The following is a 26,740-nucleotide window of genomic DNA, read 5'->3' on the forward strand; positions in this document are numbered from 1 at the left end:
CAAGTCCACGTAACAACTACTTGACTAAAGAAAAGCTTTATTGGTGACCTCAGGGAGCCAAGGTCCCCTTTCTGGCCCCACTTCCAGGTAGTTTTAGTCTGCAAGGCCTTCTCAGGCTAGGAAAGCCAGTCACACAATTCATGAGAGTTCTAACAAGAGGCCAGATCTCTATTCCCAATTAGAAAAATTCCAAATCCTGATTTCACAGTCAACAACAAGGCTGGAGGCTAGAGTCCTGATGGGCATCGGTGCCCCTGCCTGTGGCTCAGGAGGTTGGCAAATTGTTCAGCAATATCTGAGGGGCTGTAGAGATGAGATAGAGGCCAGGAAGGCCACAAGAAATTGCCCCAAGAGAAGTTTCCAATAGGATCCACACTTGGGTAGGACATGGAACCTGACCCTGCAATTGCACTTTGACTAGGATGAGGTCAGGTTGCTGAGTGGGCCTGGAGAGGAGAGAGCCCCACCTGCTTGCACTTGGCATACCAAGGCTCCATGGTCAAGGCTCAGTGGGGCCACCACAGCCTGTCAGACATCCCAGATCCTCATTAGTGGGACCTGGGACTTCTGCACAGTTTTCTGCATCTTCTGGATGGGATACAGGTACCACATCACTACCCCTGAAGGGTTGATGACCACTGTGAAGCTGGTATCATCCCGGAGGCCACTGATGATTTCACCCGAGAAGACGTCCTGGGCCTGCAGTGGGGAGGGACATCACCAATGGCGGCAATTAGAACTGCACAGAAAGCCCCTCAGAGTGTGGAGAAGTGCCAGGACCTTGGCTTGTCTGTGCAGGCCTCCAGTATGCCCTATGGAAGTGGGAGCCCTGAACCTCCCTTCACTTTTCCACCAGCAAAGCTCACAGATGTCCAAACAAGGGTAGCAGAGAAAGCCCCAGCCTGGGAAACGCCACGAGGGCTGTAGCAGCCAGGGCTGCCCAGTGAACAGCAGCAACCTGAGAGGTTAAGGGGACTCTTGGTTCTGTCTGCTTTGCTTGAAAACCAGTGCAGAGAACAGCCCCAGCCCTCAGTGCCTGCAGTAGCTGCACAAGCACCTGCCAGAGGCCCTGAAGCCCATGGTACAGGGAGGCCATGTGTGAGTGAGGGTCAGCCCCAGTAGACACCCCCCCAGGAAACTGGAAACCAGACTCCAGGAGGCAAGGCCAGGGGCTGCAGGGGCAGGGGACTCACCTCATAGATTCTGGAGCTGGAGAAGTTAAGCTTTGCCAGGGAGGAGTGGTAGCGGAAAGGCATGTCCGTCCTACGGCTGAAGAAGACCACGACATTGGTGTCCCCAGACAGGGGCCGCTTGAACACTTGAATTAAGGATTTTTCCTGGGCATAAAAGATAGTTATGACTGAGGTCTCTGCTCAGAGACTCTGGTTTTGAAATTCCCTCCTGGCCCTCCCTTGAGCTCTGAGCCCCTCAGGCTATGATCAAGGCTCAGTGGGGCCACCACAGCCTGTCAGACGTCCCTCTGTGTCATATAGAGGCTTGGGGATGATGTCACAGCCTCCCCAACTTATCTAGCCCTATCTTCCTTCTCTTACTTAGCAGATGCACACCAACGTCTACTTTGTGCCAGCCCTCATGCTAGGACACAATAATGCATGAGGCCCTACCTCACAAGCTCACAAGATTGCTCAAGTCTTACTTGTACCAATTATGAAACTTTAAGATAAAAAGTTACTTAGATTTTGGAAGCTTCAGTTTTCTCATTTGTAAAACAGGGAAGAGTATCCACCTTGCTAAGAAAATATCTAAAATGTACTGAGCCACAGTAGGTGTTCAATAAATAGTAGAAACTAATGTTAGGTCTTGGCTAAAACAATTTCTTAAACTCTAGAAGAAAGCCCTAGCTCTCTGGAGAACATTACCTGTATGCAGTGGCCCTATGCCTCACTGTTCCCCTGAGGAATTGGGTAGTGATGTGCCCCTACCTCATGCCCGTGAGCTGTCCTGCTCTGCCCTGCTCTCACCCAGGCAAGAAGAGGGCAGTTGGAGCAGTTCCCAGCAGTTCTCCACTGCATGCAACCAGGAAGGGATTTCAGAGACTCAGCCCCACTCCTATTCCCACCCCCAGTTGTCCTCCAGGTTGACAGCCTTGCTTTCAGGACAGCCCAGTTCTCAGCCCTCCCCACACACCCTAGTACCTTGAGAATCATGCGTCCCTGGATGCCTAAGGGATCCTGGTTGATTTTGATCATGAGTGGATTCTGCAGAATGTTCACGTTCTGAGGGGAAATGGTACGCAGGTCTGTGGACATGAAGAGGGGGGCTGCCAGCACAGTCCACAGGGCCATCTGTGCCCGGGCTTGCTCATAGCTGAGGCCAAAGTTCCCAATGAGCAGCTGGTAACAGAAGAAAGGAACAATCATCTTGTGCTCCTCAGGGAGACAGGCATGGGCTAGACCGGGGAATGAGAGTCACTTGTGTGGACCTGGCTTAGTGCAGCTATGTGGCCATGGGGCAAATAAATCCCCTTCCATCTGCACATCAGTTTTGGGTTTTTTTTTTTCCCTCATCAGGAGCATGGGAGGATGATATTCTCTGCTGCATCACAGGGCCCTGGTACATGCTAGGTAAATGCTCCACCACTGAGCTCTCCCCAGCCCTTTTTACTTATTTTGAGACAGTGTCTAGTGGTTTATAAATGGGAGGGCTGGGGCTCAGTGGTAGAGCGCTTGCCTCGCACATGTGAGGCACTGGGTTCGATCCTCAGCACCACCTAAAAGTAAATAAGTAAAATAAAGGTATTATGTCCATCTACAACTAAAAATATTTTTTAAAAAAAGTTTGTAAATGGGGATAGTGAATCAAGAAATATACTGCAGGCAGCAGTGGTAGGAAACCAGACTTGGATAAAGTCCCTCTGCACCTACCACTTGCCATCCACCTGCCCTAGCCAGAGCTGAATGAACCCACGGGAACTCCTGACCCCAGAGCAAACAACCAATCCACAGGACATAAACCATTATTGCTAATTCAACATGGTACTTGGTGATCGCAATTTAAACAGTGTCTGGCATATGCATTTTAGAGTTAAAAATTTGACTCTCAAAAGCACAGAAAAAACTGGGTTACTTGCTGGAGGTAAGTGGTAGAGCTGGAGCTACAATTCCAAAGCAGGTAAGCTTTACTCCAAAGCAGGCCGGCCCCTCCATCTGGCTTAGTAGTCACAATTATAACTGTCATTGGTAGTAAATACTTGTTGGCTAAATGAACAGATAACCATAAAACTATTTTAAAAAATCAGCAGGGCTATGATGGAGATAGCACCAAAGCGCCAGAAGCTGTGGCCTAGAGGGTGGGGAGGGCAGGGTTTGTAGGACAGCAGGGTAGAGGGTGTTGAAGAGCTTCCAGAGGCTCAGGAGGACAGTCTAGGTGCTAGGCCCGGCAACACAGCAAGGAACAGGCATCATCTTTACTGGAGAGTTGGTTGCTACAGACTGGAGTTCTAGAAACAATGGACATTCCTGCAACCTTTCCCTGAACATTCTGATGCAAAAGGTGGGGGAGGGACCATGGTCAGGCACTGTAAACAAGCTCTGAAGGTGAGTCTGACACAATATGTCACACCCAGTTCAGGGGCACATTTCAGAAAAGCTGACCTAGAACCTGGGAGTGAGCCTCAGGGAAGGAAGAGAGCACGGGCAGTGGGGCTTTCATGGACTGCGGGTCTAGGGACATTCCCTTCCATGCTGGTACCATGTCCGGGTCATTCCAGTGCCCAGGGCCGGCCACTGGCTGTAGAATGTCCTGGTGTTTCACGAACCAGTCCAGGATGAAGAGCACACTCCTCCAGGAGTCCTGGATATCATCATAGTTGCGCCAGAGGTTGCAGATGTTAGCCAGCAGAGTGTAGTTCACCTGGATGCCAGGGAGGCAGAGTCCAGCATGGTCATGCCCTGCTGCCTGGAGCCATCCAGGGGCTGGGGAGGCTCAGCAGGCAACAGTGGGAAGGGGTAAAAGGACAGGTCCACAAGCTTATTCAGGACCAGGAAGCCCTCTGAGAGGGTGGGCCTGCTATGGGCCTACCTAGGCTTCCCTTCCAAACAGGCTGGCACCAGTATGGAGCTTACCCTATCTTCTCATGCCTGCTGGAGCTGAGCCCAGGGTGGGCTTAGGCTGGTGCACCCACAACCCTCCCCACTGTGCATTCCCCATACTTCACACTTACACTTCTGCCAGCCATCTCCCTCAGGTCTGGAGGTCTGAGCCCATCCTTCCTAGGGTCAGATGTGCTGGGGGTGGGGGCTATCAAGGTGCCCATGGGCCCTTCTGAGGCTTGGCTCACCATTTTCTGGACCTCCTAGCCCACTCAGTACCTACCACCCAGCATACTGACCCCACTTGCTGGGTGGTCAGTGCTGGCATGAGCCTTGGATACCAACACGTCAGCTCAGTTGATGAGGGCTCCATTTCTCTAACACCCTGGGCTGGCTGTGGCCCTCTCTTTAAAACTCTATGGCCCTCTCTCTACACAAATAAGCACATGGGCAACTGTGCTGAGAGCAGCCCTGGCTCTGGTAGCTACCTCCCTGTGGCCTGGCACACAGAGGACAAGGGAGACCCTAGGGTATGGGAGCCTTAGCAGGTGGGTACACAGAATGGCTTACCTCAGGGGGAAGGCCCCCTTCGTAGGCTGGCCAGCTGCAGGAGAAGGCAATGGAACGGCCTGTGGCATTCAGGGCAGCAGACATCTTGGGATATCCTAAAGAAAGGCCCAACCCCCACTAGAGGATTGAGCAGGCGCAGAGGCAGCCTGGGGCCTCCACTCAAATGTTTTCCAACCAAACAGGAGGTAACAAACAGGCTCCAAACGGGAAGTACCTCCCACACACCAAGAATGAAGTGGCTATGGTCTACCCCATCTTTTAGGAACCTGAACATCCCTTCAGCCCCTGGGTAAGGGGAACTGGCAAAACCACTGCTAGGGGCTACACACAGACCAAGCTCCTGTGGCCATCTTTTCCTCTTTACTTGATGGCCCCTGGCAGCTGTGGAACTCACCCTCAACCCGTTCCTCGCGGGTGGAGAAGCAGCCATCCAGCTTCAGCATGTCCACCTTCCACTCAGCAAATGTTTGCGCATCCAGCTCCACCTTGTCTAGTGTGGTGCCAGGGAAGCCCATGCACGTTAAGTTGCCCATGTCCGCATAGATGCCCAGCTTCAGGCCCAGGGAATGAGCCTGTAGGGGGTTGAGAACACAGAGGGCTCAGATGGGACCCTCAGGAAGCCTCCTCATCAGCACATCTGACTAGGGCCCATTCAAACCTTCACTGGCTCCCATTGACCAGAGGAGAGGTCCCAGCTTGCTGGGTGGCCTCTGCCAGCTCCAGCCTCTCCTCCCTCCATCACACTGCTTCTGGCTATTTCTTGCCTCAAGGCCTTCATGTCTGCCTCAAAGGCCACCCCTCTGGGGTTGCTCAAGAACTAACTTGTCTCCTCCAAGGGTCTTCCTAGAGTCCCAGGCTGAGTAGGATGCCCTTTCTGCCTCTCTCCATAGTGGTGATCATTCATCAGTTTCCCCATGAGACTCAAGCAGGTGGGGTGATAGGGGAGGAAGAGCCCCCTACAGGGGAGGGCTGGGGTGGAACTCACATAGTCAGCCAAGAAAGTGATGCCATGGGGGAAGCGCTTGGAATCAGGCACCAGGCGGCCTCTGTCATCTCGCTCACCAATCCAGCAGTCATCGATGTTGAGGTAGACGTAGCCCAGGTCCCGCCACCCATCCTGTGCCATCAGGTCAGCCATCTCCATGAAGAGCCGCTCACTAGCAAGGGGCATGGGGCTGCTCGATCGCCCAGCCTGACCCTCATCCTATCCCTTCCTTCCTCAGCTCTGAATCTGGGCTGTAAAAATCATGACTCTACTTTCAGCTGCGGACTAAGCCACTATGTTGGGAACAACAAACTAGGTGGGATGAAATGAGGGGTCTGGCTTCCAGGATGAGGGGCAGGTCTGCTTGGCCTTCCACATTATCTCTTTTGAATTACCTCAGGGGCCAAGTCCAGTGCAATGTCCCTGCCGCACAGAGGCCCCAAGCAGGTCATGAGACTAAATATCAGATATCCTCTAAGCCACTTCTGCCTGTACTTGTTCCGGGATCAGGGGTTCTGACTGTGCCCTTTTTGTTAGCTGGTCCTCCTCTCCCTGCCTGCACTCTGCAGGCCTTGGGCAAGGCTTGTCTGGTGGCTGTGGACCTCACTCACCTGATGCAATTCTTTGGGTCCTCATCACAGTCAATGTTGCAGCGGAACCGTTCCCAGGCCAGCCAGCCCATGGGTGGTGTCCGAAGGAGCCCATTCTCTAACACCAGCACCTGGGCCACCAGGGTCAGCAGGAGCACTGGGAGTGGGGGGTGAGAATAGTGACTGTGACTGGCTCTCACAGTCCAGACCCTCCTCCCACCCCATCCACATGCTGCTCACACTGCTTGCACATTAGAGGAATCAGACTCCTGGGTTTAGGGTAGAATTGGCTCTTCCTGCAGAGGTTGGCAGGGGAGGTCCTTTGGGCAAGATAATGGGTTTGAAATCTGGCTCCCCACTTGCTGTTGCCACAGTAGGACTGGACTTAGCAAAACTGACACTTTTAAATCATGTCCTTCCTATATCCCTTGACCAGCCCTCTCCACCTCATATATAGAACTTGACAGTACAATGTGGCCAGAGGCCAGGTCTGTTAAGTCCCAATCCAGAACTCTGCTCTCAACCACAGACACTCAAAAGGTTTCCGAAAGGTTTACAGCTTGCCTAGGAAGGAGCTGGCCCAGCCTGCCCACAAGGTGAGCCCTTTCCCTCTCAGGCTTGTTTCTTTAGGTGTCAGAGGGAGTTACTGTTCCCACTTCACAGCCTGCTCTCAGCAATGACACATCGCATAAGATGGGACCTCTGCACTTGGGGGAAAGGGGGTGAGAAAGGAAAGGGCTTCTTTGGAGGGGGCATCGATTCTTGGGTGGGGAGCATCCTCTTCACCTTTCCTAGCCCAGCCCCATGAATGGGAGGCACACGTCTCCCCACACACCCGTCAAGGAAGAAGGGCAGAAACCAGAGGGCTGGAACTTTCTCCATGCAGTCCTCCCCCACCCGTGCTGTCGCTCCCGGGGTCGGTGTAGGTACCTGTCTTCAGTAACATGGCTTTGGACTCGGCGTCTCAGAACCGGGCCAAATCTCTGCTCTTTTCAGCTTTATATTTTGGGCTCTGAAAGACACGACACGGTAGAGAAGCTCTGGGTTCACGACCACTTCCCCTTGCCACCCCTTTACTTCCCCGAGCCTAAGCTCTTCCGTAAGAAATATCAGACAGGCTGCCCCGGACCTGAGACCTCACCCGCCCGCGGTGCTGGGAAACCGGGCGCCTACGGGCAGCCGTAGGCCAGGCTGGGGCCAGACAACGGCAGCAACGGGCTCAGGACGCCCAGAAAGAACGGAGGCGCTGAGCCCAGTCCGGGCTCCCGACTTCCATCCTCGGCTTCCCGCCTTCGGTTCCCAACGTCCCGGCGGCCTCACTCACCCCTCCGGGGCGCTCAGACCCACTGCCGGCCTCGGCCTCCCGAGCCTCTGACAGATCCACTCGCCTGATTCGCTCCCAGCGTTCCAGTGGGCGGGCCCCTGCTCGGCTACCCTTCTGGCACAACCTATCAGAACCCCCCCTAGCAACGTACCCCGCCCTCTGTGGGCCCCCACCCACCCGACGCCCCGCCCCCACGCGCTCCCCATGCCCCGCCCCCACGCGCTCCCTATGCCCCGCCCCGTTGAGTTCCAGCCCTGCGCGCTCCCGACGTCGGCTTAGGGTCCGGGCGCTTGGGTGACCAGGTTTGCTGCGAAGCTAATTCTGTCACTTCTAGGGGACCCAAGAGGGTGTAGAGTGTCCCCCACACGGTAGGCTCTCAGGAAGTGGCGGTGCTGTGAAAACCCTCTAAGAGCGTTGTTTAGAGGAAATGTCCTGAAGCATGGCTGATAGTAAGACGCTTAAAAGTAGTGAAAATGAATGGGCACTACTATGGGAGGATGGGTTAGAGAGAGAGCAAAGGCGGTGGAGGACACAGCTCATGTAATCAGGAGACTCTCTGGGACTGCTCAGCCAGATACTCTGAAAATTCCTTGTCTCCTTCATTCAGTTAAATTTATTGAGCAACTACTTAGTGCTCAATACTGTTCTGGGCACCTTCACTTGGATGGCCACTGGATTTCAAATATTATGGTTCCCCAATACCCGCCGCCATCTCAGATAGTGGCAACTCCACTTCTGTTTACTCAAGCCAAAACCTGGTGTTCTCCATACAGTCTTATCTCCTTGCCCCTGAAATGCAATCTCTTGGTAAATTCTGCACTCTCTACCTTTAAAATCCACCTCACATCCAGCCATCTCTCACTGTTCTGGTGCCCTCAACCACATCTTACCTGGTATTTCAGCAGCCTCTCAGTAGTCTCCTGCTTCCATCCACCAGCAACCAGAGTAACCCCTGAAAACCAGTCAAGCCTCCCTCTAAACCCTGTGATGGCTACTCACCTCCGTGTGCCCTTAGGGCCCTCCCAGATTTTCGAGTGCTTGCTGGCCCCTTCCTCAGGATGTTCCAATCACACTGGCCTCCTTGCAGTCCCTCAGGCACAACAGCAGGCAGGGCCCTTGCACTAGCTGTCACTTCTGCCTGGAAATCTCTTCCTTCAGATATCGGCCTAGCTGGCACCCTCATTTCCTTCAAGTGTTTGTCAAATGGCATCTTCTCAGTGAGGCCTACCCTGCCTTCTCACCCCAACTCCCAATCTCCCTTAGTCTATCTTTTCCACACAGTTATCACCTTTTATACATTTATTATAGTTTATACTATTGATTGAATAAAATTTATTTAGGGAGACACTATAAATAAGAAATAAAAGCACGAGTATAGGGAATTACTGTAGTGGCTCATGCTATAATGAAAACACACTCAGGGATGTGCTCAAAACCTCAGGGTAGGCTACTGTGTAGTGTGTGGCCAGGGAGGGGACATCTGACCTGAGACAAAAGTGCTGTGAAGGGGTCCTGGGGTTAGGGCTGGGAGGGTGGGGGTGAGAAGGGAGGGCTGCCTAGGCTACAGGAACTGCAAATGCAAAGGCTTTGAGGTGGGGACTCTCAAGTTCATGGTTAGATATTTGAGTACACTGGCTCCCAGGAAGGGCCTCTGGGAACCCCCAGCCTCGGTCTTTGTGTGTTCCAGCGATCTTCACTGCAGGCCTAGGCGTTGGCCAATTCAGGGTGGAGTTTAGGGGAGGGACCCTCCTGGAGGGTGGAAGCAGAAATGGATAATCTGCAGAGGCAGAGATAGCAGACCCCAGGGGCCTGGTGTAGCCCTGCGGGGCTTGGCAGGCTGTGCAGGGGTTCGCCTCTAGCAGACACCGGGGAGGCCTTGCCCGGCTTGGCTCAGCAGGACCGGAGGACCGAGCGGGACCTCGTGGGGAAGTGGATTCTGAATTCTCCCAGCGGGTGAGCTGGGCGGGAGGCCCGCGGACAGCCCGAGGGGCAGCCCTGGCTTGGCGGCCGCGGTTCCACTGACCAGCTCTATGGTTCGGGCAGGTGCCCACCCTCCGGGACCTCAGTTTCCCGCCGTTCTGGATCCCGAGACGACTCGGCGGATCCCGGAGCGTTCTGGGCAGGGAGGGGCGAGGGCGGTAATCCGAGCCGCCCGGGCGGGGTCCCCGGCTCCCGCGGCCACGTTCGCAGCCCGGCGGAGGCGCGGGACCGGCGCCCGAGCGCCCGGGACGCGGCCGCAGCCCACCGAGTGGGCCGCGCGCTCAGCGCGGGAGGTGAGACCGGGCCCCGCGGGCGCGGGAGGCGGCGGCGCGGGGAAGGTGCGGTCGCGGGACGCGGCGGGAACGGCCGCGCCGCGCGGATCGGGAAGCCCGGGCTGCGGCCCGCGCCGGGGAGGTCCCGACCGCGGCGACCCCCGTTTCAGCGGCCAAGCCCCGGCAACCGGGATGCCGCGGTGCCTCAGCCGAGAGCCGGCGCGGGGTCCGGTCCGCTGCCCGAGCAGTGGCCAGAGCCGCGGGCTGCAGACCCTCCCCGTGCCCGGCGCTGGGGCCTGGACGGGCGCTGAGGCCACTCCTCGGGCCAACTTCTGTGGTCTCCTCCCCTTTCCGGGGCCACCCCGACTGGAAATGCCCCTCCTCAGCCCGGCGGCCTTTCTCTCCTTAGCCCTTATCACTCCGCCCTTGCTTATTAGCCCATTGACTATAATTTAATTATCCATTTAATAATGATGATGATAATAATAATGCTATTATTCATTTTTGTTTGCTCACAGTGGATCTCCCCCACTGGAATGTGGGGACTTTGCTTTGCCTACTGGTGTAGTCCCCTGAATCCAACACGCATTTTTCTTCTTCCTCCTCCTCCTCCTCTTTTTTTTCCTTACTGGAAATCGAACCCAGGAGCGCTTTACCATTGAGCTACTGCCCACCTCTTTTTAATTAACTAATTAATTTGTTTAGAGATAGTGTCTCGCTCAGTTGCTGAGGGTCTCGCTAAACTGCACTCCTGCTTCAGTCTCCCGGGTTGTTGGGATTGCAGGATTACAGGTGGGCACTGCCCCGCCTGGAAATAACCCACTTCTTCAGGGCTTCAGGAGCCAGGCACAGTGCTCATCAGTGGAGCCACACTGGATACGCCCTGGACATTCTAGGGTTGGGGACAGTGCTGAAAATGCAAATGGAACTTTTTTTTTAAATCGCTGCATTTAGTTTTTTTGTTTATGTGGTGCTGGGGAAAGAACCCAGTGCCCACTGAGTCACAAGGCCAGCCCTGCAAATGGGATCTTTATGGGATGAAGGAAATCTTCTATCAGACACCTTGGTGATCAGGACCTCCTTGGGTATGGTGATCCAGCAAAGCTTCTCTAATTAGGTGACATAAATTAAAGGCCACAAACTATGTGTCAGAAGGGAAAGCAAGAAGCTATGGGGGTACTTACCTCTGACCTAGTCTCAGAGGGCAGGGAGTTGAGGTCTGAACAGTGAAGGTCAAGACTGTGGGACCCAGACCCTTGAGTGTGCCAGGTCTGGATCAATGGGTGGGGATTACCAAGGGGCAGGGAGGGCTTCTTGGTGGATATGGTCATTTTGCTTTGCCCCAGTTCACAGTAGGAATTCTCATCATTTGAGAACTGTTTTGCAGGCCCCCTGGGAACCAGGTGGCTGAGCTGTGTGGCCAGACAGGAAGCGACTGCCCTCCCCTTGTGAGTTATTTTGGTAAGTGCATCACCACCTGAGACTCCACCCCCCCCCCCAAGAAGGTGTGAGAGAATAGGCAGAGCAAGGGCTGCTTCTCACTGGTCATGTGATTTGGGGCAGTTCCTCTTCAATGCTGTCACAGTTTTCCATGAATAAGGAGGACACTGGGATTAAGTGCCTTATATGATCCTTGGGCAAAAGCATTCAGCCCCTGTGGCAGGCCCTTCTCAGCCAGACCCTGAGTTTGGGCCACACTCCTGCTTACAGAATAGATCTTCTCTGAACCTCACTGTGAAGCAGGCCTGCCTCCCCGCCCCCTGCACCTATCTGGCCCCGAAGGCTGCAGATTCCCGGTGAAGGACAACTGTGCCATACACCTCATACAGTGACAGGCCAGGAGAGCCCAGGAGAGTCAATGGGGACTCTGGAGGGCTGTCCACAGAACTGGAGTTGAGAGGCCTGCAAGTCATGGGGTGACTGAAGCAGAATTGTTTCTATGGGCTTGGCGTCTGTTTCAGCCACACTAGGGCCTATTTCTTTGGGTTTTAAAAAACCATGTCAATATCCCACCACACCTCTGCTCTACAATTGCAATATCCTTTCTCCTGAGTCATTGGATGTCCACTTTTTGGCCTCTCACAACATCCCTTTGAGAGAAAGGTAGGGAAGACCGGCCCAGTTCATGTATGAAGACTAAGAGCCTTGGGATGCAATGACTGAGCAGGGCCACAAGGCAGGACCAGGTCCTTCCCCCTGGGGCTGCCTCCCTCTCTAATCTGCAACCATCTCCCTCTCCTCAGTTTTTGTGGGAGCCATGAAGCTTAACAAGAGGAGTGTGACCCACTACGCACTGAGTGACTCCCCCGCAGACCACACAGGCTTCTTGCGCACTTGGGGGGGTCCAGGGACTCCACCCACCCCCAGTGGCACGGGCCGAAGATGCTGGTTTGTCCTTAAGGGCAATCTGCTATTCTCCTTTGAAAGCCGCGAGGGCCGGGTCCCGCTGAGCCTGGTTGTGCTGGAGGGCTGCACCGTGGAACTGGCCGAGGCTCCGGTGCCTGAGGAGTTCGCCTTTGCCATCCGCTTTGACGCCCCAGGAGTGCGCCCACACCTGCTGGCAGCAGATGGGCAAGCGGCCCAAGAGGCCTGGGTAAAGGCGCTGTCCAGGGCCAGCTTTGGCTACATGCGCCTAGTGGTCCGTGAGCTGGAAAGCCAGTTGCAGGAAGCCCGCCAGAGCCTGGCCTTGCACCGCTGTGCCACCCGGAAGGTGGCTGGCAGCCGCTGTAAGCCACAGACTCCCAACCACTCGTCTCCAAGTCCAGAGAATGGACACTTTCTCCCCAGCGACTGCAGCCCCATGGGTTCCAGTGAAGAAGGGGGCAGCAGGCCAGCAGGGCGGGATTTGGCTGAGTGGGAGTTGCAGGGCCCTGCCAGCTTCCTCCTAGGCAAGGGGCAGAGCCCTGTGTCCCCTGAGACTTCCTGCTTCTCTACCCTCCACGACTGGTATGGTCAGGAGATTGTGGAACTGAGGCGGGGGTGGCAGCAGAGGGTCCTGGGGAGCCAGCCAGAATGCAAGCCATAGGATAGGCCCGTAGCCTGGGCCTTTAGTCCTGGCCCTGTCCTGCTGGTCAGGACACTGCAGCCAGTGCTTTTCAAGGAGTTAAATGTTTACTCACTTCCAAGGTTGCTTTTGGGGGGAGGGGAGTTCCTTCCCTCCTGATTTTTTTAGGCCTTCCAAGTTATACATTCTCCCTGTGCCTAGAGGGGACTGAGGAATTATGGCTTCCAATCCCCTGACTTTTTGAAACCCAGAAAGGAAAGGTGGTTTACTATAGCCCCAGAGCAAACCTGTCTCCTGACTCTGACAGGACTGCCCCTCTCTCAGGGGATATTAATGAAATGCAGGAAGAGGGGCTGCCCTACCTTTGACCTACACACCAGACTCTAGCCATAATTTCCAACACAGGAGTCTCATGTGCACTTAAATGCCAGAGGCTGACTGCAGTATCAGCTTAGGGGCTAACATTGTCAGTGAAAATGAATTTATTGTGTTATAGGGATTTCTGGGCCCAGCTTTTCTTGAGAGGGATAGGAAGACTGGGCACGGGGCCCCTTTCCCCCCATAGTTTGGGCAGGGTCCTTTGGAGGAAACAGCCTTTAGCTAAATAGAGTGACTTCTTACTCCTCCTCTACCAAACCACCACAGATAATGCTGAAATTTGCCTTGGGAGGGGCTTTTATGTCAGCAAAAACCTTTCCTGAGTTCCGTCCTCAGCAGCCAGCTAGCTCTTGGTACTGCCAAGCAGGAAGTAAAGAAGAGGCAGGGAGGCAGGTGGCCCCTGGGGAAGGCCAGTTTGTTTCTTTGGTCCTCAGTCCTGGGTATTCTAGAAGCTTAGGATTCTCAGTACCATGTGATAAATCCCACTCTCCTGGCTGGGCTCCCATAAAGGTACTCCTCCTCCTAAAGCCACCAGGGAACTCTGTGACAGTTCCCAGGACTTTACCTTCAGGAATCCTCATTGCTGCTCTTCCCAGCAGTGGTGCAAAATGTTTTTCTATTTGTCTGGAAGGCAAAACTGCTGGGACTACAGAGCCAAAGGCCAGCCCAGCCTGTCACCTTAAAGGTACAGTGGCAGTGACTGGTGGGAAGATGCAGGGCCTGGTGACAGACACCCCCTTCCTTGCTTCCCTCTTTCACTTGGCTGGACTAAGCCCAAGTGGGCCGAAGACAGACTTCAGGAGGCTGAGATGCTGCCCTAGGCCCAGGACCACTGCTGCCCTGCTTTGTTCCCAGCCCTGTACGGGAGCCCTACGCCCACCTGCACTTTATTTTATACACAGATACTACAGGCCTTTGTTATCTTTGTTACTGTTTTAAAAAAAAAAAAAAAAAAAAAATATATATATATATATATATATATATATATATATATATATATATACACACACACACACACACACACAATTAAAACACTAAAGTTTTTTTTAAAGGTTATTACTCATTTTGGTTATTACAATGTTTTTAGAAATGAAGAATCAGGGCTGGAGTTGCGAAGCCAGTATCTGATGGCAGAAGCTGAGTTAGGTTAGAGACTCGGGTTTGTTGCGGGCATAACTCCCACCAGGTCCACTTTGGCCCCGCCTGTTTCCCAGCCCCGTGTCCCAGACCCTCAGCCCACTCCCGCCCGTTGTTAGTGTTTTTTATAAGATTCAATGAGTAAAGTTTTTTCATTATTACTCATTTTGGTTCCTGAAGCTTATTTCAACACACTCTCGGCTGACCCCTCCGGGAACAAAGAAAGTCACAGAACTCACTGCAGCCGACCAGGGCCCCGCGGGAGGGGCAAAGGGGGACTTCTGTATCGTTCTCGTGACGTCGCCACGTCGGGCGGGAGACAAACGCCTCTTTCCACCGCAACAGGAACTGGGGGCACTGCGCAAGTGTCAGGGCTGGGCTTCTCGCGTTCTCCTTCAAGTGTCGCGAGATTGGGGTGGCGTTCTGCGTGAGGGCGGCACCGAGGCCCGACTGTGGGGTACTGGTGCCCGGGCAAGGGGCGGGGCTAGGAGATGGCGTCCGGAGCAGCTCGCTGGCTGGCGTTAGCACCTGTCCGATGCGGGGTTCCCCGGAGTGGGCCGATCTTGAAGAAAGGTGGCGATGTCTACGCCACACGGGGCAGCTCAGGTCGGAGCCTGGTACCGTCGAGGTCAGTCATCGTTACCCGCAGCGGCGCCATTTTGCCCAAACCTGTGAAAGTGAGTGTCTGCCTGGAGGCGGGGCGAAGGGGCTGAAGCCAATTGTTGTGGGGAGTGCGTGCGGGCCGACGCTGATCGGCAGGAACAGAGGCCAATCAAAGGATCGCTATAGACTGGAAGGCGGCTAAGGACAAATTTTTGCGCTGAGGGGTTGCCGGTTTTGTTTGGGGCTGGGAGATGTTGTTTAAAACCCCATGTTGAATCGGGTATTGGAGACTGAGGTTGAAGGGTGAAAGCTGTATTTTGCACTAGTTTATCGGGAGAAGTACGGTGCCCGTTTTTCTGGGCCGGAAGACAGCGTTGTGCATCGAGTTCAGGCGGATTATGCAGTCTCTGCGCGCAGTTGATGGGGTGAAAGAACGAGTCGTGAAGGAGTTTTGCATAAGGGAAACGTGGGGCGGGACCGATTAGTCGTGACCTAGTATATGAAGAACCAGGGTGGTGGCCAATATCCTAGGCTGACAGCCGAGTTAAGTCCTCGCATCCATGTTTTTTGCTTAGTACAGCCCCGACCAGATCCTGTTTTTTTTTTTTTTCCACCACCGAGTGCTCTGAGTTAGTAGTATCCTTGGGTCTTTCTAAGCATAATAGAAATAGCCATTTATACCAAACAAAAGTTTGCTTTCTGACTGCAGGGCTGTGTGAGTTAAAAAATAGTTCTTGAAAGCTGGTCTGGCCCATGCTAATTCACACAATTAACCATAGACTGGTTTCACAGCAAGACCGGAAAGAAAGGTGCTGCTGTCTTACAAAGAGGTATAATTGACAATTGAATACCACCCAACCGCACTCTCAGGTTGAGGCTCAAACCCAGGGCCTCTGGCAACAGGGCAATCGCCGTATCACTGAGTTACATCTCCAGCACACCTCCACCCTCATCACCCCACCCCACCCCCAATATAGGGGATTGATCCGAGGGGCACCTTATCACTGATCTACATTTTTTTATTTTGAGGAGGGGTCTAAGTTGCCCAGGCTGGCCTTGAATTGTTGTCTTCCTGCCTTAGCCTCCTGAATAGCTGGGATTACAGGAGCATGCCACAGCTTCCAGCTTCTCAAAGTGATTTTAACTCCAGGAAAATAGGAGAGGAAATGTTGGTGATCTTCTGGGATCCATCTATTCCATTGTAAAGACTTGCCCATTTTTCAAACAAGCTGTTTCTAAAATTTTATGTGGTGAAATCAACTTTGTTAGGTATCAGAGAGCCTGTTATCTGGATTGTATAGAACATCCCATAGCCATACATTGTCTTGTAATTAATTTTCACGTGTGTAGTGTCTTCTTTAAGAAGTGTTGACCGTAGTTCAGTCCTCTTAGTACTTTCTCACCTGATTGTAGGGTATCTACAAATAATTAGCAGGTTGTGCCTAGTTTTTAGATGTCTGACTGCCGTGTACTTTTCTTTCTAGTATCTTTTTTCATGATCACAACAATCACTTTTTTATCTTCTTTTATTTTTCTTGCTCCGAGTTTTTCCAAGGGATTAAAATCAGGTTGTTTAGGATGGGTTTGAGGTCCACAGGAGCAAATGCTCCTGTCAAATTGGGCTCTGGAGCTCACAGCCACCCTTCTGACCCTCTGCAGATGTCCTTTGGCCTTCTCCGTGTGTTCTCCATTGTGATCCCCTTTCTGTATGTTGGGACGCTTATTAGCAAGAACTTTGCTGCTCTACTTGAGGAGCATGACATTTTTGTCCCAGAGGATGATGACGACGATGACTAACAGGTAAGACTTGCTATTCCCTTAAATGGGCAGTAGCAGGAAGTGGGTGGAGCATCTGATGTGATCTGTGATGCAGTTTGGCCCAGTAGCAACATTTTGACATTCAGGTCAGAAACTTCTATGAATTAATCCACTTCGTGATTAGTGATTTTATTTTGCCTTTTTCTTATATTGGACAGGGATAACAGTTGACTTACAAATTCACTGCTGTCTCTTCAACTAGGTCTAGATCTTAGGCATCTATTCAGTTGCCCTTGAGGTACTCTTAATTCATCAACTCATACATTTCCTGTCAATTTAATATGCCTTATACACCCACCACCAACAGCTTAATTTCAGCTGCTCCATACTGAAATTTGGAAACTGGCAAGTCCTCACCATGTCAGCTCTGCACCAGTACAGTCTAAGCATGGGCATAACTGCCTGGTTCATACTGTTCACAGACCCTCCCCAAGGTGTGCCAGCCCTCTTCTCATTCAGCATTCTTGTGTTGATTTCCTGTGTTCTGATATGTCCTTTTCTGGCAGCACAGCTGTCATAAATAAGGACACTCCTGACTCAGCCTGCATTTAAGACTTTCCATGATCTATCTAGTCACACCTCTTATCCCATGCTCATCTTCCATATTCCCAACCACAAGAGGAAATGCCCTTGAGAAGACCAGGCCTTCTGTTCTACTCTGGTGAGCTATCCCCAGGATTCATCATTTTTCAAGTACCTTCTTAGCCCCAAGCATTGGCTTGTCACTCAGACTGCTCTTTGTCTTAGTTCCACCCATTCTTCAGTGTCTTTGATAAAGTTTCCCTTTATCCCTTCATCTGAGAGTGACTTCTGCTTTGTCTGAGTGACCCTCACCTTTCTCACAACATTCAGTATTTTTGAGTGGAGTGGCACACGCCTATAATACCAGAAAACTTGGGAAGCTGAGGCTGGAAGATCACAAGTTTGTTTTTTGTGGGTTTTTTTTTTTGGTAGTGCCAGGGATTGAACCCAGGGCCCTGTGCATGCTAGGCAAGCGTTCCACCAACTGAGCTATATCCCCAGTCCCTGGAAGATCACAAGTTTGAGGCCTGCCTCACCAACTTAGTGATATCCTGGGGTGGAAATGGGGATGTAGCGGTGAAATACCCTTTAGTTCAATACCCAGTATCAAAAAAATAAAAACCAATTTAAAAAATTTCAGTATTATGTGCTTAAACACCCACATCCACACCAAAATTCTACCAGAGCCTTAAGTTTCACTATTGCTCTCCTTTCTTACAGGGCACGGAAGAGGTATGGAAAGGACAAAATCATAGCTGAAGGGATGGTGATGTGCTCAGCCCTCCTCCCCTACCAGCAGAAGGGCTCAGGGGAAGCCCCCAGTCCTGCCTCCTGCATGGTCTGTGAACACAGCCCAGATCCCCACATTCTGGGAGGTTCCCCAAGTTGTGCTGTCCACTGAACACCGGAAAAAGCAAGCTGTCAAATTATGAATAATATTAATAAATATCAGCTGTGTGTGACTGAAAGCAGGCTCTAGTTGTTGCAATATTTTGGTCTTTTCTTTCTCTATCTGCGAAGTAGCCCAGGATAGCCAGGCCTTTATGGATCCACAAAGGTAATTAAGGAGGCCTGAGACCTATTTTTTAAATTTACAAAAGCTCAATAGAAACAGTTTTCCTTCAAAGCTGCACAGGCTAACTAAAGCCTCAAGCTTTTTTGGTCTGTTAGTAACATTGGCTAGCTATGCGCCTATTAGGAGCTTTATTATTTTACAGCTAGTTTAGTGTCATAAGAATCTTTTTTTGGGGGGGGGGGTACTAGGGATGAACTCAGGGCACTCAACCACTAAGCCACATCCCCAGCCCTATTTTGTATTTTTATTTAGAGAGAGGGTCTCACTGAGTTGCTCAGTGCCTCACCATTGCTGAGGCTGGCTTTGAACTCGTGATCCTCTTGCCTCAGTCTCCTGAGCCGCTGGGGTTACAGGTGTGCCATCACACCCAGCTCATAAGAATGACCTTTTAAAACTTGGGTTCCTTAGGCAAAAATAAAGGAATCCTTTATGCTGAAAAGTGTAAGAATCCTCTGAGTGATTATACCTATAGATACTGAACTCCTTTCTCCAGCATTTGGACTCTCCAGGGAATGAACAGAGAATACCATCCAAAACAAATAGGAATCAGTTCTTTAACCTCCACTGATGTTTATTCTCCTTATATTTAGAGCTACACCAGTGTGCAAAATCAACAGGAACATTTCTGTTCTCTGTGTATGCATCCAATAGGCGGGGCACTAGCAGCCTGCCTGAAGAGTAGGAACTGAATTTCACTATGAGGACTGGTGCTTGTTGAAAGACAGGGGTTAAGCCTCTGGCCATCAATTTTCTTCGCAACCAGAGAGGAAAATGGCCCATCGTGTCAGGTCTTTTTCCATGCCCGTTAGTGTTGCTCTGACCCTTCTCTAACAGCCAGAAATGGATAATTTTGGATTATCTGTGCCCTAATACCAAGGCATCCAATTGTGTAGGCTATGGAAACATGACTAAATTTACAGTCATCCAGCCTCATATCCAGTGTGAGTTTCTGAAGAGATGGCTTCATCTCTTCCTGTTTACTGACATGTTAGACTCTGAGGAAGAATCCAATCTAATTTATAGCACACTACACAACTGAAGCAAAGGGAATGACAGGGATATGTGTACCAACACCCTACTTCTTCAGGCTTGGTGAGAGAGACTGTAGGAAATTGGTTCACCAAGAGAATTCTACCATGAGTTTAACTGTATATGTTTATTTGTATATAGTAATTAAATATATCAATATGCACCTTTCCACTGAGTAGCTTCATGGGTCGTGGCCAACATAGAATTTGGACAGGAAATCCTTTGGCCTGGGTTCTTCTGTTTCATGGAAGAACCGCATAACATGTGTCCGCTGCTTCCACACTTTTATTGTTTCTTCCAATTCCATCTTTCCCTGCACAAGTAAGAGGAGAGGTGGTTAAGGTGAAGGAACACAGTTCCGAAGTCCTGGATTCTATTCTGTGCTTGGCACTGACCTGAATGACCTTGGACAAATATATACCCTGTGAGGTAGTTTTTGTATGTGGAAACTGAAGTGGGACTAAATAATTTTGGAGGACTTTCAGATAGTCACCTCTACAACTGACTGCTTTATGTTTCTGCTTAACATCTCTCCTGGGTGACTTATTGATCCATACTGAAGCTCCTATTGATACCAATATAACTGAACAGGAAGATAGAATCAGGCCCAGAATTTGACTACCATTTACACAGGACTCACACCCAGCTTGTCTGCCTTGTCCAGCTGTTAAGCTGGTGTCCAGGTAAAGCAGTAACTTCCAGGGATGGTGGTTAACAAGAGCTCAAACCTCCCTCCTATATATATTTTTTGTTTGGTTGGTTGGCTTTTGCAGTACTGGAGACTGAACCCAGGGGTGCTCTACCACTAAGCTACGTCCCCAGCACTTCTTAAAATTTTTGAGACAGCTCATTTAGTTGCCCAGGCAGCCTTCAATTTGTGATTCTCCTGCTTCAGCCTCCTACATGGTGATTCTTGGTTTTAAAATGGAACCCCCCAGTAGATTTTCCCTTCATCAATCTTAGTCTATTTAATCAGGGGATAACCTCCAAGTTCAAGTACTCCTCTGAAACAGCAATAGTTGCTGAACCAGTAGTTACTTTTTTAACTTGGAGGCAAAATGTTCATCTGGGGAAACTGAAAACGCCTGGGACAAGTTGGCCGGTCCTTTAAGCTGGTCTGGGAAGATCAGTTACCTTAATGACCAGAAGATCAACCACCCTGGGGTCTGTGACGTGGGCATTCTTCATAAACATTTCTCGGACTTTATCCCGTCCCTGTTTCACAGTGATGTCTAGCTGGAATAAGTGCACTAAAGAGAAAACAAGATTTGGGATAGAAATTACACAGCTAAAATAGTTTTTAAAAACTTAAGTCAGTGGATGTTCACTGAAAACACAGGAAAATCCTTGGACAGGAAATCCTTTGGCCTGGGTTCTTCTGTTTCATGGAAGAACCGCATAACATGTGTCCGCTGCTTCCACACTTTTATTGTTTTATTGTTAATAAATATCAGCTGTGTGTGACTGAAAGCAGGCTCTAGTTGTTGCAATATTGTGCATTCATTCCGTGCACCAAATGTCAGCCTAACCCTCAGCTAGTTGCTTGAGGACGTGAGGATGTGTGAGACATGGTTCAATGAGTTTACATTTTGTTTCAGGAGATAAGACCACAGCATTTGAAGAAACAGTATGTAGCACAGTTGAAGAGTGTGATCAACCTGGGTTCAAATCCCAGCTGCTGTTGTCAGCTACGTGATTCTGTGTAAGTTAACAACTTTGTGCTTGAGTCAGTGAAGTGAGACAACAAGACAATAAGATGCATAACTCTAGAGTTGTGATGCTGTGAGATACAAAATGTTTACAGCAGTGCCTAACATGGAGTTGACTCCTGATAAATGTTAGCAAAATTATTAATACAGGGCTGGGGTTGTGGCTCAGCGGTAGAGCACTCACCTCGCATGTGTGAGACGGTGGGTTCAATCCTCAGCACCACGTAAATATAAATAAACAAAATAAAGATATTGTGTCCATGTATAACTAAAAAAATATATTTTTAAAAATTATTAATACAGGGGCTGGGTATGTGGCTCAAGTGGTAGCGAGCTTGCCTAGCATGCGTGAGGCACTGGGTTCGATTCTCAGCACCACATAAAAATAAAATAAAGATATTGTGTCCACCTAAAACTAAAAAATATTAAAAAAAATAAATACAAAAATTATTAATTACAGGGTCTCACTAAATTGCCCAGGCTGCCCTCAAACCTGCGATCCTCTTGCCTCAGCTTCCTGAGTAGCTGGGACTAGAGGCACCTGCCACCATACCCAGCTTTTCCTTTCTTTTTTGTGGTACAGACAGTTGAACTCAGAGCCTTGTTCATGCTGGGCAAGTGCTCTACTACTGAGCCACACCTGAGAATTAGCATTATTTTTATATGGAACAATCTTACAATATGGTGACAGGGTTGAAATTTATGTAAAATAATATGGCATGGGCTTTAGTACCACATGATCTTGGGAGTTGAGAAAGATTGCTTAAGGGTTTCTGCAGGTAGGGAAGGCTTTAATCCAACAAGCAGGTTTCTTGGAAGGACAGAAGATATAGTTCCAGTTCTCTAGGTATTAAATTCTGATTATAGGAACAGTCATCCATGACTGCAAACAAAATCATAATATTCCCAATCCCTTAAGTTAGCACCTAAAATAGTGACAGACCTTCAAGTCTGTATGGCACACAGGCATGTGGATGTCCTTTGATAATTAGGTTTCAGTCACTTGTATTCTCACCCCCTGGCACTCAGCCAATTTCTGTGGAGTGCTGATAACAGGTATGAATAGGCCCTGTGAGCCAGGTGGAATACAGACAGGGTGAGGCGCCCAGTAGGTTGGTGGGACAGCAAGCAAGGCTGACAGGCTAGAACTAGTACTGTATACTCACTGGGTGAGGATGCCTTGTGTTGAGGCCAATACTGGGGCTTGGCCACCCTGATCTACAGAACTATCACAACTAACTCTGAAAACTTATGAGGGCTATCTCACCATACTCATAACTTAGCGACAGCCATGGAGTAATAAAGCTTCTGCCAAGGAAATAACATGCCATGTTGCAAAGAAAACAAGGTTTCTTTGACCATAGAATAAGCAATAGCAGACATCTAACAAAATTAGCATCCCAGCTTGACAGGTGAATAAATGTTAATGTTAATGACAGAGATGATCACTCATTGAAGTATCCAGTGTTGTCCTGGAGCAGATCCTTAAGGACAGCCAGTTTTGTAATCACTTCCCAAATTTGCCTTCAGTTTGGTAGCTTATAATCAACCATGGCGGGAATATTTATACCACAGGAAATGGTAAACTGTAGTGTGTATAAATTTTGCACTCCTCCACCCCCAAGAAAGCTGGTCATCCCTTTATCACATTAGAGATTTCACAAAAAAGCACAGAAAAGTACAATAGGATGACAAAGAGTTGCAAAAACAAATGAAAACTAGTATGGGACCTGGGATTCAGAATTTCTCTTTCAGGAAAAATCAGGCACTATGGGAATCATATACAAGTGTTCCTGGAAAATATGGGCCTAGAATCCAGGTGTTTTTTTTTTGTTGTTGTTGTTGCTTTGTTTTTTCATTTACAATCTTGTGCTCATTTAAGAGGAGAAATATGAGGAATCTTCCTCTGCTATCAGTGCTTGCCTTTCCTACACTTTTATATCAAATTCCTGCCAACCTTAAGAGGCAATGCTTCCAGGGATACTTACGGGAGCTGGTACCCATCAGCTCCCCTTCCTCAGTGCCCATCCCCCCAGGGAACTCTTCCCTAGAGAGAGACATTCCAATTTTGTCCCAGGCGCCATCCTCACATCTCAGCCAACTGAACACAACCCTTCACCAGTGAGAAAGGCTGAAGGAAATCAAATGAAAACAGCCTAGCTCTAGTCTGCTGAACTTGGTCTAAATCAGTGGTTCTCAAATCAGGGATGATCTTACCCCCCAGAACAGTAGGTAATTTCTGGAGGCATTTTTGATTGTCACAACTAAGGGGAGAATGCTACTGGCTTCTAATAGGTAGATGCCAGGGATATTGTTCAACAGCCCTGTACAATAAACTATCTAGTGCAAATGTTGGAAAGCCCTGATATAAATCAATTCCAACTGTTCTTTTTCAACTCACAGACTCCTGGCTTATTCTTTAAATATTGAACATTTCCATTTGAGAGGCTCAAAAGATAAGTAAGAATCCCTTTTGGATGAAAGATGACTTTTCCAGTCTGCTTTCCCAAACTTAATAAGGCTTTTCCGAGGTTCCTGACAGATCAGGGAGGATAACACTGATACAGTTGTCAGCCTTTGCTGCAGTTCATTCTGGTATCATTCACACCAGGTGATCCTTTGATGCGAGGCAGCATGGTATAAGGGAAAAGAACACAAGGGCAGGGGTCAAACAGGCTGGGTAAAGCCTCAACATCAGTATGAACATTCCTAGAGAGAGACATTCCAATTTTGGTCTGGGGTATACCTTCTTGCCTGTGTTCTCTATAGGAAAGGAAATAACCTCTAATCTAATTGCTATATAGGAATATGGTAGAGAATAAGGAACAGCACTTTGTAAACAGTAAAGCATGAAACAAATGTTGGCTGTTAAAATTTTTCAGCATTTCCCCTGCCACTTCCATGATACACCAGGAAATTATCTGGTTATGTGCCTACCTTCCTCACTTGACCACAAGACCCTAAAGGCCTTGTGGGTGAACAAAAAGTGTTTTATTCACGTTTGTTTCATTCTAGGTATCTAGTATTGACCCTACAGTACAAAAGGTGCCCAGTGAAATGTAGAATAAATCAATGAATTTTCTGTAGAAAGCCTCCCGATATCTTCTGGCCAGCAAGCAGCATAGTTTTTTTTTTTCCAAAGAAGGGATTCAAAGGCAGTTCTGTCCTAGTGCTCCCATGCCAAAGTGGATCCCAGAAGCTTCAGAGAAACGACAGTAGGCATTCAGAGCCAGTTTTTTGGTGCTGGGGATTGAACCCAGGGCCTCATACATATTAAGCTCACACTCTACTAGAGCCAAGAGCCACATATTAGAGTTGAATAATCAGGGTCTGAAAACTGGCTCTTCCACTCATTGATAGTGTGACCCCAGACAAGTCTGGGTGCCTCAGTTTTCTCATCTGTAAGGCATGAAACAAAGCCTGACTTAAAATAAGGCAATGTAAAGCCTTTAGCATAGTTCTGGGCCATATGTAAACATTTCAATAAATGTTAATCATCATCAATTCTATTACTTATTCCCAATCCTTGATTTGATTATTTAGCTGGAGTTCCAGTGATGCATGACAGTGTAGCATCTAAGTAACTGACCAGCTACAGATTACTGACCTTCCCTATAGGTCTGACCTTTGCTCCCTTGACCACTCCCTGCCTCCCATTCTGACCCTGCTTTCTAGGCTCCTGTAACCCCTACCTTCTTTTTCCCCTCTCAGGCCCCTTCTAACTCTGGGATTCTCTCTCCAAACAGCATTTGAAGGAAGATCCTGGGAAGGGATGATCTAGAAAGAGCTGGGTCCTGACACTTGCAATACCTGGGTTCCATCTTCAACTCAGCCATGTCATGTCCTCCTTAGTTCCTCTCTTTCAGGTGGGTTTAAGTTAAGGTCACTAGCAATCTCTCAAAAAGTCAGTCTGAGGACAGGGACTGTGGAGCACAGTTCCCACATTAAAGAACTGGGCTCCTACATGGAAGCTCCTTCTAGGGTAAGCCCTATAAAAACAACAGTAGCCAATAACTTAATAAGTGTTAACCAAGTGTCAGGCCCTGTTCTAAGCACTTTGGATATATTAACCTACCTAACACAGTAACTCTCTGAAGATACTATCAGTACCCCCATTTTATAGATGAGAAAACCGAAACATAGATGAAATAACTTGCCCAAGGTCACAAAGCTACTAAAGGGCAGAGCCTGGAGATGAGTGCAGGCTTATTCTAATCTCCACATTCTGCTGCTTCTCATAGATAGGGAAGTGTCAGCTCTGAGAGGTGCTACAATGCTCCCAACTCACTCAAACATGCCTTACCCCTCAGACTAGCAGGGAAGGTCCAAGTTAAAACACACTAAGAACAACAAGATAACAAAGCATGGACAGTCTCACAGTAGTACTACCTCTGAAAGTTTAGGTGGGATTTTCCCCAGTCTTTATTTTATCCAATACAGTGGGCAGCCGGGAAAATCAAGATAAGAAAACAAGCTCTGCACACAGGGAGTTTACATACTAATCCTCCAGCTAAACGGACTGAATCTCTGCCATCTGGGCGAAGGAAGGGGTTCTGCGGTAGAAGTGGGGAGACCAGCAAATCTTGGGAGACTGGAGGGCAAGGAAGCCATCTAGCCTGAAGAGACTGGAAAAGGAGTCGCTGGCTTACAGGAGGACCTTAGGAAAGTCACTTCCCTTCTCTGGTTCACTTTTTGGTGGTGACAGGAACTGGATGACTGCCCGAATCCTATGGCCACTTTGTTTATAAAACCTAATGGGTGTCTGAAACTGCCTTTTGGAACTAGAATTGACTCTGGGTTCCGGGCCACGCTTCGCTTCGCCTCTCGGTGCCATCAGGTGCCTCACCTGCATAATGAGTCTGTCACCGACAGTCCCTGCCCTCCCTCTAGGCCTCGGGAAGAACTAGGAGACAGGACACCAGAGCGCCGAGCGCGTCTGGAACCTCTGTAGGATGTTAGGAACGACTGGTCTGACCTCGGCGCTGCCTTCAGGTCGGGTCCACCTTAGCTCGAGTGACCCTCTTCCCCTGAAGCACCCACAGTCGCCTCTGCCCAAGCTAGTGACCTCGGCTCGGTCGTGAGACCTTGGGCAGCTGCATCCGGGGCCCCGCCTGCGCCGCTGCCTCTCACCAGTGTTTGGCACCTCCCGATACCAGGCGCGGTAGAGCTCGCGCACTCTCCGCTTGGCCTCGTTCATGTCCCGACTGAAAATGGGCTTCACGGAGATGCTGGCCGCTGCAACAGCCCCGCGCAGGCTGCTCGCCGCCATCTTCTGAGGCACCGCCTCCCACACGCGCGTGCTCCCGGAAGGATGTCGTCCTCATTGGCTACAATGAGACGCCACGCCCCCTGCTGGTAGGCGGGAGGACGGCTCCGGGGCTCTCCGATTGGCTGGAAGCTTCTGTTTAAGCGGGAGTAGCCAGGCTCGGAGAACGGCGCACGCTGATTGGCAGAAATTCGGCTCCGCAGTTGGGCTGCTGAATTGTTGCTCCGAAGGGCCCTCGGGCGCCGGGAAACTGCTTCGGGATCTGGAACTGAGTGCAACAGCCTAGTTGCAGCGTTTCTAGGCGCGCGGGCTCCAGGTTTCCCGTCGACTGCTTGGGCGTGGGTAGCAGGACCGTGAGGGGACGTCTGAGGTAGATACAGGCGCCCGGGCTGAGTGGCCCTGGCCTGGACCATGGCGGCTTTCTGC

The 26,740-nt window shown here is 50.2% G+C and overlaps 4 protein-coding genes across 9 annotated transcripts; 2 read left to right on the forward strand and 2 right to left on the reverse strand.

Annotated features, from left to right (window-relative positions):
• Positions 1–20: 20 nt before the first annotated feature.
• On the reverse strand, positions 21–8,739 carry Naga (alpha-N-acetylgalactosaminidase). 4 transcript variants are annotated; one of them, XM_046429355.2, is made up of 10 exons: positions 8,521–8,739; positions 7,128–7,209; positions 6,219–6,354; positions 5,608–5,779; positions 5,017–5,194; positions 4,623–4,717; positions 3,712–3,873; positions 2,157–2,354; positions 1,194–1,337; positions 21–699 (listed from the first exon to the last, which is right to left on the reverse strand). In XM_046429355.2, exons 2-10 carry the CDS (start codon positions 7,141–7,143, stop codon positions 529–531), a joined length of 1,272 nt encoding a protein of 423 aa, XP_046285311.1. In that variant the 5' UTR covers positions 7,144–7,209; positions 8,521–8,739; the 3' UTR covers positions 21–528. The 4 variants fall into 4 exon arrangements, with proteins under 4 accessions (XP_046285311.1, XP_046285308.1, XP_046285309.1 ...); XM_046429352.2 differs by lacking the exon at positions 8,521–8,739 and adding an exon at positions 7,522–7,636; XM_046429353.2 differs by lacking the exon at positions 8,521–8,739 and adding an exon at positions 7,339–7,513.
• Positions 8,740–9,168: 429 nt separating this feature from the next.
• Positions 9,169–14,096, forward strand: Pheta2 (PH domain containing endocytic trafficking adaptor 2). Of its 2 annotated transcripts, none has more exons than XM_046429357.2 (3): positions 9,169–9,794; positions 11,161–11,234; positions 12,017–14,096. In XM_046429357.2, exon 3 carries the CDS (start codon positions 12,031–12,033, stop codon positions 12,796–12,798), a length of 768 nt encoding a protein of 255 aa, XP_046285313.1. In that variant the 5' UTR covers positions 9,169–9,794; positions 11,161–11,234; positions 12,017–12,030; the 3' UTR covers positions 12,799–14,096. The 2 variants fall into 2 exon arrangements, with proteins under 2 accessions (XP_046285313.1, XP_046285312.1); XM_046429356.2 differs by having other exon boundaries at positions 9,169–9,474.
• A 607-nt stretch (positions 14,097–14,703) lies between these two features.
• On the forward strand, positions 14,704–18,203 carry Smdt1 (single-pass membrane protein with aspartate rich tail 1). 2 transcript variants are annotated; one of them, XM_046429602.2, is made up of 3 exons: positions 14,715–14,969; positions 16,555–16,695; positions 17,956–18,203. In XM_046429602.2, the coding sequence occupies exons 1-2, from the start codon at positions 14,784–14,786 to the stop codon at positions 16,690–16,692; spliced, it is 324 nt and encodes a 107-aa protein (XP_046285558.1). In that variant the 5' UTR covers positions 14,715–14,783; the 3' UTR covers positions 16,693–16,695; positions 17,956–18,203. The 2 variants fall into 2 exon arrangements, with proteins under 2 accessions (XP_046285559.1, XP_046285558.1); XM_046429603.2 differs by lacking the exon at positions 16,555–16,695 and having other exon boundaries at positions 14,704–14,920.
• Positions 18,204–19,447: 1,244 nt separating this feature from the next.
• Ndufa6 (NADH:ubiquinone oxidoreductase subunit A6) lies at positions 19,448–26,353 on the reverse strand. The gene is made up of 3 exons (XM_046429604.2): positions 26,179–26,353; positions 20,474–20,589; positions 19,448–19,652 (listed from the first exon to the last, which is right to left on the reverse strand). Exons 1-3 carry the CDS (start codon positions 26,315–26,317, stop codon positions 19,521–19,523), a joined length of 387 nt encoding a protein of 128 aa, XP_046285560.1. The 5' UTR covers positions 26,318–26,353; the 3' UTR covers positions 19,448–19,520.
• Between the last annotated feature and the right edge of the window lie 387 nt (positions 26,354–26,740).

This window comes from Marmota monax, unplaced genomic scaffold (assembly GCF_021218885.2).
Source record: "Marmota monax isolate L192 unplaced genomic scaffold, Marmota_monax_Labrador192_F-V1.1 WCK01_AAM20220418_F8-fsc00051, whole genome shotgun sequence".
Classification (NCBI taxonomy): Eukaryota; Metazoa; Chordata; class Mammalia; order Rodentia; family Sciuridae; genus Marmota; species Marmota monax.

Bases quoted from the DNA above. Each gene is read 5' to 3' on its own strand.
- Naga (XM_046429355.2), bottom strand. The intron at 5,195-5,607 runs GTGAGTTCCACC...AACCCCCTACAG, and splicing joins TCACTTTCTTGGCTGACTAT to GCTCATTCCCTGGGCCTGAA. The intron at 2,355-3,711 runs GTACCAGCATGG...TTCTGTTACCAG, and splicing joins ACTGGAATGACCCGGACATG to CTGCTCATTGGGAACTTTGG.
- Pheta2 (XM_046429357.2), top strand. From the start codon at position 12,031: ATGAAGCTTAACAAGAGGAGTGTGACCCACTACGCACTGAGTGACTCC.
- Smdt1 (XM_046429602.2), top strand. From the start codon at position 14,784: ATGGCGTCCGGAGCAGCTCGCTGGCTGGCGTTAGCACCTGTCCGATGC. The intron at 14,970-16,554 runs GTGAGTGTCTGC...GACCCTCTGCAG, and splicing joins TTTTGCCCAAACCTGTGAAA to ATGTCCTTTGGCCTTCTCCG.
- Ndufa6 (XM_046429604.2), bottom strand. From the start codon at position 26,317: ATGGCGGCGAGCAGCCTGCGCGGGGCTGTTGCAGCGGCCAGCATCTCC. The intron at 20,590-26,178 runs GTGAGAGGCAGC...TTTTCTCTTTAG, and splicing joins TCGGGAGGTGCCAAACACTG to TGCACTTATTCCAGCTAGAC. The intron at 19,653-20,473 runs GTAACTGATCTT...TTACTTGTGCAG, and splicing joins TTGATCTTCTGGTCATTAAG to GGAAAGATGGAATTGGAAGA.